This window comes from Bidens hawaiensis, unplaced genomic scaffold (assembly GCF_021521415.1).
Source record: "Bidens hawaiensis isolate Kalapana, Puna unplaced genomic scaffold, B.hawaiensis_p1.1 tig00013121_1, whole genome shotgun sequence".
Classification (NCBI taxonomy): domain Eukaryota; kingdom Viridiplantae; phylum Streptophyta; class Magnoliopsida; order Asterales; family Asteraceae; genus Bidens; species Bidens hawaiensis.
Genome location: NW_027492109.1, coordinates 47,108 through 57,705, shown reverse-complemented (window position 1 = coordinate 57,705; position 10,598 = coordinate 47,108). Strand labels below are relative to the sequence as shown.

General features: G+C 31.8%; 2 protein-coding genes across 2 annotated transcripts; both read left to right on the top strand.

The window, feature by feature from the left end:
* The first annotated feature begins 597 nt into the window (after positions 1-597).
* On the top strand, positions 598-4,898 carry LOC143543453 (mitogen-activated protein kinase 18-like). Its single transcript, XM_077035771.1, has 9 exons — positions 598-867; positions 1,798-2,206; positions 2,452-2,579; positions 2,660-2,719; positions 2,800-2,949; positions 3,065-3,432; positions 3,509-3,610; positions 4,182-4,348; positions 4,436-4,898. Exons 1-9 carry the CDS (start codon positions 841-843, stop codon positions 4,723-4,725), a joined length of 1,701 nt encoding a protein of 566 aa, XP_076891886.1. The 5' UTR covers positions 598-840; the 3' UTR covers positions 4,726-4,898.
* Positions 4,899-7,060: 2,162 nt separating this feature from the next.
* Positions 7,061-10,021, top strand: LOC143543431 (receptor-like serine/threonine-protein kinase At1g78530). The gene is made up of 5 exons (XM_077035755.1): positions 7,061-7,468; positions 7,747-8,085; positions 8,551-8,802; positions 9,584-9,717; positions 9,799-10,021. Exons 1-5 carry the CDS (start codon positions 7,333-7,335, stop codon positions 10,000-10,002), a joined length of 1,065 nt encoding a protein of 354 aa, XP_076891870.1. The 5' UTR covers positions 7,061-7,332; the 3' UTR covers positions 10,003-10,021.
* Positions 10,022-10,598: the final 577 nt, after the last annotated feature.

Genomic DNA, 10,598 nt, shown 5'->3' with positions numbered 1-10,598 from the left:
ATGTTGGCTCAATGAAGGAAGACTGAGATATTTCATATTTGTATCTTCAGCTTGATCCTAAGTGCGTCCGAGTTTTACCACCAGTGAGCTTTTGGGCGAGTGAATTTTTCTCGAAACTGAATATAACTTGGAGGCGCTTAAGGGCTCCGTACAGCTAGGTTAAACCAGCTGACGGTGATCTTTTAACACTGAGTCACCCCATATAAAGTACTCGGTTATTTTATGTTTGATGGCCGTTAAAAAATAAAAATAATAATAATTTAGAAAGCAAGCATTAGTTAAAGGTTAAAAGTCAGGAAAGTCCGTACTCTATAAGCAAACCCACACATCTGTTCTCGGTGGATAAACTACTCCAAACCCACTTTCTATTTCTTATTTCCTATTTCTCTCTCTCTCTCTCATATACAATATTATATACACACACACACCGCAAGATCTTGAGATCAATCAATCAATATTCATTCAGTGCCTACTGAATAATAATAATAATAATAATAATATCACCAATTGATTCTACTTTGTATCTATCTATTATACCAATCCATCGATCAATGATAGTATTACTTGTGGTGGTGTCATATTATTAATTACCTTCTCTCTTTAAGTAGCCGTTGTCGGTGCCGTTAATTAGGGTTAGCGTTTTCATTTTTCAGTCATTCGATTTGAGTTAAATTCGTGAAATTGAAACACATTTCTCAGTAATTCGGTTAGCTGATTTGTACCTCCGGTGAATGCCGTTCAATCTCCGGCGATTTTTCCGGCGAATCTTTTAATTTTTTTTAATTTTTTTATTTGAATTTGATTTTTGAGAAATTAAGGACTGTTGGAGGTTGGTTGAAGATGCAGCAGCAGGATCGGCGAAGAAAGGTTTCATTTTTTAAATAATTTGGTTATTATTTGAGTTGAATTTATAATTATAGTTACAGATTAGTGTATTAATTAGTGTATTACAGCTGTTTACTTGCTTTTTTGTATGTGTTTTAGATGCTGTTATTTGGGAATATTTTAATGTAAGATCTGTTTTGGAGATTGTTTATTAATGAAGTAATTGTTGTTATGTAGTTATTACAATATTGAGAATTAAAACAGTTTATTGATTATTGTTTATTTTAATTGTAATGTTATAAGATTGTAATCTGAACTTGCAGAGTTCAAAAAAGGTTAGTTTTTTTTTACTGAATATGGTGATACAAACCGTTACGAAATCGTGATTGTCGCGAATTACAGATCTTTACTTGCTTTTGTATGTGCTTTTATTGCTTGTAGATCAAGATGCATGTTCTATTTTGGAGAATGCTTATACATAAAGTAACTGTTTGTGGATATTGATTCAGTTATTATTATAGAAAATTTAAACTGTTTGTTGATTGTTGTTTATTTAATGTTATTTTATTTATTGTAATCTAAACTTGCAGAGTTCAATTAAGGTTAGATTTTTTACTTCATATGGTGATACAAACCGTTGCGAATTACAGATCTTTATTTGCTTTTGTATGAGTTTTATATGCTGTTATTGCTTGTAGATCAAATCTTTGCATGCTCTATTTTCTAGATAATATTGATTCAGTTATGTAGTTGTTATGAATATAGAGAGTTCAAACTGTTTGTAGATTATTGTTTTTGTCAATGTTGAGTTTTTTACTGAATATGGTGAATCAAATCGTTAAAAAAGCTTGATCGTCATAAATTACAGTTTGTTGATCAAGTCTTTATGTGTTCCATTTTGAAATTTTGAGTTAAAGATCCGTTTTGGAATGTTGATTCTTGTGATCTAAATTTGCAATGAAAATGGTGCAGAGTTCAAAAGAGGTAGAGTTTTTCACTGAATATGGTGAATCAAACCGTTACAAGATTCTAGAAATAATAGGAAAAGGAAGTTATGGAGTCGTTTGTGCAGCGGTGGACACACAAACGGGTGAAAAGGTTGCAATAAAGAAAATAACGAACATTTTTGAACATTCGTCGGACGCTATTCGAATTTTGAGGGAAGTTAAATTGCTTCGGCTCTTACGTCATCCCGATATTGTTGAAATTAAACGCATTATGATGCCGCCATCAAGACGGGACTTTAAAGATATTTATGTTGTGTTTGAACTCATGGAATCTGATCTTCATCAAGTCATAAAGGCCAATGATGACTTGACACATGAGCATCATAGATTTTTTCTATATCAAATGCTTCGCGCTTTGAAATATATGCATACAGGTAACCTTTTGACATCAAATATATTTATTTCTGGTACATTTTTAGTCTTGTTTTAGTCATTGTACATTTCTATTTACTTAAATATGGTCCTTTGTCCTGATTGGATGTTTCAAATATGACATTTTTTTAATAAATTTTGTAAATTGTTATCTAAAAATGTTAGGTTATACATAGTATGAGTATATCGATTACAATATTCAACATTTAATGACTCAAAAGTTGATTCGAATTTGTATGAAAATCAGCAAACGTTTATCATCGAGATCTGAAACCGAAGAACATACTAGCAAATGCAAATTGCAAACTCAAGATATGCGATTTTGGTTTAGCAAGGGCTGCATTTACAGATACTCCAACAACAATATTTTGGACGGTACGTTACTTAATAATTACACATTATGTTCTACAAATGTACATCGAATAACATCTTTCAGTTTTTTTTAAACATTGCAGGATTATGTGGCAACTAGATGGTATAGAGCTCCTGAGCTATGTGGATCTTTTTATTCAAAGGTAAGTATAAACTATTACGTCTTGTGTCAATTTGTTTTTGCACATCTTTCTGATTTATTGTTTTTTGTTTTTAATTGCAGTATACCCCTGCTGTCGATATTTGGGGCATTGGGTGTATATTTGCTGAAGTACTGACCGGAAAACCACTTTTTCCTGGAAAAAGTGTTGTTCATCAATTGGAACTCATTACCGATCTTCTCGGGACACCGTCACTCGATACCATTTCTAGAGTACGTTAAATTGCATCTTTTTAAAACTTATGAAAATTTACTAAATCTTGATCTAAAGTAACAATAACATGTTTCTAGAAAATTATTATATTGATACTCATTAAACCTCATGCAGGTACGTAATGATAAGGCAAGAAAATATTTAACTGATATGCGTAAAAAGAAACCCGTGTCGTTTTCTGAGAAGTTTACAGAAGTTGATCCGGTCGCACTTAAGCTGTTACAAAGACTATTGGCGTTTGACCCGAAGGACCGACCGACTGCAGAACAAGCCCTAGCCGATCCGTACTTCAAGGGACTATCGAAAGTCGAACGTGAGCCGTCATGTCAGTCGTTTTCCAAATTGGAATTTGAGTTTGAGAGACGAAGAGTCACAAAAGATGATATTAGAGAGTTAATATTCCTGGAAATTCTAGAATACCACCCTCAGTTGCTCAAAGATTACATGGCTGGCAATGATCGTTCCAATTTTCTTTATCCTAGGTTGTTAATGTTTGAAATTGGTTTGGTTTTCTGTATCAGGTTGCTCATTGGTTAACATGTTTATATTAATGTGCAGTGCGATTGGTCAGTTTAGGCGGCAGTTTGCTTATTTTGAGGAAAACGTTGGGAAAAGCGGGCCTGTTATACCTCCAGAGAGGAAACATGTTTCGGTTCCCAGGTAAACCGTTACAGATTGCGTATTAAAGTGATAAACGTTGTTGCCTATTTTTATGAGGGAGCCGCACGAAGTAGAAATAGAAATAAAATTTTAAATTAGGCTAAAACATAAAAATAGAAGGTAGTTTGTTTTTCTATTATTGATAAGTTGTGTGTGTGTATATATATATAATATGCCAGTTGGCATCTGACTTGACAATATTAATATATATTTTTAATTTTTTTAAAGATCAGTTTTTCAAAATTGTAATGAGTTTGCATTGCACATAAGTTTTTTTTTTGGCATGACTTCTGATGTGGGGAGTGGCATGGCATCAACCATATAATATACACTGTATTATATATATATATATATATCATATATGCCACTTGGCATCTAACTTGACATTAAAATATAATAAATATATTTAAAGATCAGTTTTTCAAAAGTTATAATTTTTTCCTTATTCTTTTCAAATATGAATATCTTTTGTTGTGTTGGCTGACATGGCATCAACCATTGCCACATCAGCTAGAAATTGACAGTTAAAATCAGCTTATTTTCTTTCATTAATATTTTGTAATATACTCAGGTCAACAGTTGCTTCAAGCACAACTGCTCCCAAGCTGCAACAATGCTTGGCTGCATTTGACAACCGACCGATGGTGGATAATACCATGTCTCACGGCGGTGGAGATCCCGATCCAACCACAAATATCTTCAGTGCCGCCGCTCGACCGCCACCAAGAATGCCCAAAGGTAACTAAAAACTTTCATTTCCTAATTTAAACCACATAAACCAAGCGTGTGTGTGACTATGTTTTTTTTTTTGCTAAACACGATCAGCACGAGTTGTGGGCCCGGTTCTTCCATTAGAGAGTAACAGAAGCATGAAAGACGTGTATGATCCGAGAGTAATGGTTAGAAACACAAACACAGTTGGTCTTTCTCCACATTACGCGACACATGGTCAACAGAAGTCAACAGACGGGAAGTTGATTCAAGGGCTGGTCAACAGTAATCCGTACTACAAGCAAATGCATGGTCAACAACAGTCAAACGAACGAGTAACGCTTGATGTGAAGTTTATGCAGACGCATTCTCATAGAGAGGTGGGTGTTTATCATATGGGGTGATCATAAAGGTTGCGATTTTCGGCTTTTAATTTACGAGTTTCTTTTTTTTAATTACATACTAGTGTGTGTTCTCTTATATTATTAGGTTAAAAATGGTGTTTTAGTTGATGTATATTTACTTGCACACTCTTTTAGCTTTTTTTTTTTTTTTTTTGAAATAAGGATAATATCTAAATAAATTGTTTGTATCAAATGGATTTGGATTGCAATATTGCATTTAGGTGGTTGTCTTTTAGGATATTATTCAAGATAATGTTTTTAAGATTAATATCATTAAACTGAAAGCTAACACACTTTCATTTTGAATGGGAAAGTCTAAACCATGTCTTATCAAATTTAAACATATTTAAGGATAAGAAGCTATTATGTTTGAAATGTCACTTAATCAAATTATGACACATTTAAGGGTAGTAAGTTGTTTTAAAATTGTTTTATTTTTATTTTTTTACATTTAAATGTATTTTAGATAAATATATGGATTTCAATAATTGGATTTAGGTTATGGATCTCTTTTTCTTTTTTTTATTAAAACAATATGAGTTTGGATCAAATACAAATGTAATTAACGTGCTAAACGTGAGAATCAAGTAGAGTAATTATATATACAAATAGAGTGATTATGTAATTACATTATAGAGTAATTACATGATTACTCTACTTGATTCTCACATTTAGCACGTTAATTTTATTGATTCTCACGTTTATTTGTACGAAAGTCTGGCGCTGTGTTTTTTGGACGTGAGACTGATGTGACACTGCCCTCTCCACGATACCATTACACATCACCTACCACGTATAGTATATTTTTTAAAAATATTAACACTAGTTTTTAAAGCAAATCAAGAGTAGAATGCAAAAACAATATATGCTATTGAAAATACTATTATTCAACATGTTTACAACCTTGCTTGTACCGACAATGTAATGTGAATGAAACTTGTCCAAAATAGTGTTTAATAAATCATAAATGTGGTTGATCAGTCATTTTCATTGCAAGTGTTTGACCTAAAAGCCCCTATCTTGTTGAAAATAAATATAAATTTCATGACAACTTCTACCTAAATCACTAGCTGTTCTCTTTATCTTTGTACAACCAGCAACCATTCCACATGTGATTCTTTTCCTTTTCTGGAAATAGGGACCAATTTGCCCTTAAAAGTAATCATTTAAAAGAGATCAATTGGTAGCAAGGGCAAAACCTTTTCACTAGCAAACTAAATAAGTAGTTGGACATAACTTTCACATTTTTATTTATTCTTGACTCCATAATTTGTTAATGTTACATACTGGTGAGAAGCTCGTTCATGAGTTAGCAGATTCTTTCCTGAACCGGCTTGTTAGGAAAAGTAAGACAAACTCTTACCTGGGCTACGAGTGGAATTACAGAGCCCATTACTGGTTGACGGATCAGTCTCGACAAGCCGGACGCAAATTCCACCATATAGGGTTTGATTTTGTTAATAAAGATTTTTCCCAAAAGTTTGCAATTTTTTAACTTTTTTTTATTTAGCATTACGTGTTTTTCACGGGCTAACTTAAGTTACGTTCTTTTTGTCTTAATTTCAATATTTAAGTGTTGAGTTGTAAATTTGACAAGACTGTCAGATTTAGAATTCCCTAAGCCATCTTATGTAATCGTTTAATTTATTAAAAAAAAATTATCAACTTTTACTTGTGAATTTCAGTGTTTCATTATAACATGTTTTCGCTTTACGTCACAAATTCAAACCAAAAGATAACACATTTCAATATTTTATTTTACATTAGTTGTACATATGTATTAAACATTCACATTGGAATCTCTAAATCCCACTTCCTCTAAATATAGAGAAAAAAAATAAAAAAAAAAACTAAAAAAACATCAGTCAAGTGGATTTTATTAATAAAGGAAAAAGTGATAAAAACAATAGTGATCCTCTACTTATCTATACACTATTTAAATGATTACTATTTATCAATCTATATAATTTTGTAAGTGTATGAAATCAAGACAAAATAATAAAATGACTGTTTTTGAGTAAGTTAGATATACATATGGATAATCCAAGGAACATGTTTAAAAAAAAATTAAAAAAATATATTTTTTACTTAAATAATATAGATAAACACAAAGAATTAGATGACAACGCTTACAATAAAATAGAGATAAACTTCCTATCACTTCATTTGTGTTTTGTGATTACTAATTCATACACATTAAACTCACCTGACTTTACTCCTTACCAATCAAACTCCAACACCTGTCCATTCTCATGGGTCCCACAAGTCACAAGAGAATGTCAAGTGAAATAATGTAAACCCATCACCTTTATGTAATAGTAATCTCAATTATTATTATTATCATTATTTCTCTCTCACTATAGCTTCCTATTTTCTTGATCTTCAATATCTTTTCTGGTATCATATTTGCAAGATCTCAAAACACACATACACACAATGTGTGAATACTAAACTCATGGTCATTTCTTTATTATATGTTTACAACATATGACTTTTGAAACCATGACAAAAGTCAAAAAAACACAAATCCCAAACATAGATTCCTCAATCATGGTACAATATTAAAGCTTCCATGCCTAACACACCATCTTTCACTTCAAAAATATTATGAGTAACACCAAGTTTCTTGGTTTATACATCACAATATCCATATTAGCCTTTGTAATCTCAAAGATCACAATCGCGGTATTATGTTATCGTCGATGGAAACGAAAGCAGTTGGTCATCCAAGATAACTTTTCTGGTACAACTTTTATTTATTTTGTTATATGTTATATGGGGCTTGGATCAAATACAAATGAAATTAACGTGTTAAACGTGAGAAACAAGCAGAGTAATTACATAATTACCTTATAGAGTAATTACATAATTACTCTACTTGTATATATAATTACTCTACTTGATTCTTATGTTTAACACGTTAATTTCGTTTGTATGTTAACCTTACCCATGTTATATTTTACATGTTATATCAAATGTTACATATTATATAAACATTTAACTTGATGTGCATGGATATAGGTGGCAAATTGGTGTTGTTTAGATCACAAAAGATGAAGTCACTAAAATCAAGTACTTTTTTGAAGAAAACTATGAAATTGACAAATAAAGATAGGATTGGATCCGGAGGGTATGGGACGGTTTATCGTTTAATTTTAAACGAGTCGATGTCTTTTGCGGTTAAGAAGCTAAGAAGAGAATCCACTGAGAATGACCGCGGTTTTGAAAGAGAGTTGGAGTCAATGGGAGATATAAAGCATAGGAATATAGTTACACTTTATGGTTATTATACCGCGCCTAATTTTAATTTGTTGATTTATGAGTTGATGCCTAATGGAAGCTTGGATGCATTGCTACATGGTATGAGTTTGACTTATGAGGTCAAATATTTGACTCTTTAATCTATAATTATATGAACTTGGTTATGAATTTTGAACATAATATTTATGTATATCCATTTTAGATTACTAGGTTTCGATATTGCGATTATAGTTTCTAGAAAGTATTATAAATTTTGACATGAAGTTGAAGTTTGACTTTAGTTGTGTTGACTTAAATAGTCAATTAGTCATATTGTTTTCATTGGTCACAAATCATAATTCATAACCAATTTTAATTTGGTAATTTATGAGTTTGACTTATAAGGTCAAATCTTTGACTTTTGAAATCTGTAATTATATAAACTTTGTTATAAATTATGAACTTAAAATTTTCAGATTTGAATTTTATATTATTAAGTTTCAATATCAAGATTTTATTTTTTTCAAGAGTTATAAATCTTTACATAAAATTGAAGTTTGACTTTGTTCTTTTGACTTTGACTAGGAAGAACAACTGAGAAGGTTTTAGATTGGGAAGCAAGATATAAAATAGCAGTAGGGGCTGCAAGGGGAATATCATATCTTCATCATGACTGCATTCCTCATATTATTCATAGAGATATAAAATCGAGTAATATTTTGTTGGATCATAATATGGAAGCATGCGTTTCGGATTTTGGGTTGGCTACACTCATGGAGCATGATAAGACTCATGTGACCACTTTAGTAGCCGGGACTTTCGGTTACTTAGCCCCTGGTATGGTCTCACTACTCCCATTATTATCATACATAAACTAACTTTGGATATATGAATAAAGGTGGCAAAAATGGGCGCAAACGGGTTGGGAAACAATAACTTTTAGTATGGGTTGAATGGGCCGGGCTAGGTTGGATTGACATTATTTAAACAAGTAGTTACGGGTGTGCATGAAGCTAAAATAACCAAAACCAAAAAAAACTCGCGGTTTGGTTTTATGTTTTCTAGAAAACATATTTTTAGTTCAGTTTCGGTTTTGCTATCAACCAAAAAACCGAAAAAACAAAAAAAAAGATTTTAAATTTTTAAATAATTTATACAAGTTAAGAAATTGTGTAGCCCAAAATTTTTGGTACAAATGTGTAATAATCAATTAATTGTTAATTAACAAAAACATTTAGGCCCAAAGTCTCGGCGCCAGATTTGTAATTTTGACCTACTTTTTTTGGCGCAAAATTTTCAAACCAAAATGGTAAAAGACGTAAAACCAAAAAAACCAAAACAAACGGTTTACAAAAACCCTGAAACGAATTTTTGATTTTTGGTTCTGTTTAAACCCAAAACCGATCTATGCACACCTTAATAGATTTGGAGGTGAAGGTGATCAATACACTATCATATATTTAAAATTTATGATTTTACCCTTTCGTTCTTTTGTGTTTTTTTTATGATGGAAAGGTATTTTTGTAAAGTTAAATGTGTTATGAATTTCATATTACAAATATGTCATATATAAAAAATAGTCTAAATTATCATATAGAAAGTAATACTTGTTATCCAGAGTATTTCGACACGGGAAGAGCAACAACAAAAGGGGATGTATATAGTTACGGTGTGGTTTTACTCGAGCTCTTAACGGGAAAAAGACCGTCAGACGCAACGTTTGTCGAAGAGGGTACAAAGCTTATAACATGGGTAAGTCTTTAAAAAGTCAAAGCTTTGACCTTTTTCGGTTTCTTGAATAATGATGCACTTTAAACTGTTATGCAACGACAGGTGAAGACAGTTGTTCAAGATAAGAAGGAAGAACATTATATTGATAGCAGATTAGAGTGTGTATGTGTTGATGAGATTAACAAGGCATTTATTATAGCATTAATGTGCCTTGAAACAGATCCAAACAAAAGACCAAACATGTTAGAAGTACTAAAGATGCTTGAAAAGATCAGACCATATCACCTTGTAACTTTATCATCATAGTTATCATATTCATGGTCACAACTCACAACTATTTTTTTGTTAAAGAAAATTTAAAAGAGACTTTGATAGTGAATATACCGAGTTTACTCGATGAAGTCAAATCGTCGATAGTTGAAGATTTGAAGGCAAGAGGGACAATATTCACATTTTCGGATTCAGTTGATAAGTGAATATGTTCATGACAATATTCACATTTTCGGATTCAGTTGATAAGTCAAAATGTGAATATTGTCCCTCCTGCCTTCAAATCTTCAACTATCGACGATTTGACTTCATCGAGTAAACTCGGTATATTCACTACCAAAGGCTCTTATAAATTTTCTTTAACAAAAAAAGGTTGTGAGTTGTGACCATGCATATGATAACTATGATAATACAGTTACAAGGTGATCTGGTCTGATCTTTTCAAGCATCTTTAGTACTTCTAACATGTTTGGTCTTTTGTTTGGATATGTTTCTAGGCACATTAATGCTATAATAAATGCCTTGTTAATCTTATCAAGAAGACACACACGCGTAAGTTGAAGGTAGCAGAGATGAGGATGCTAAGGTGGATGTGTGGGCACACAATGTTAGACCGAATAAGAAACGAGGTT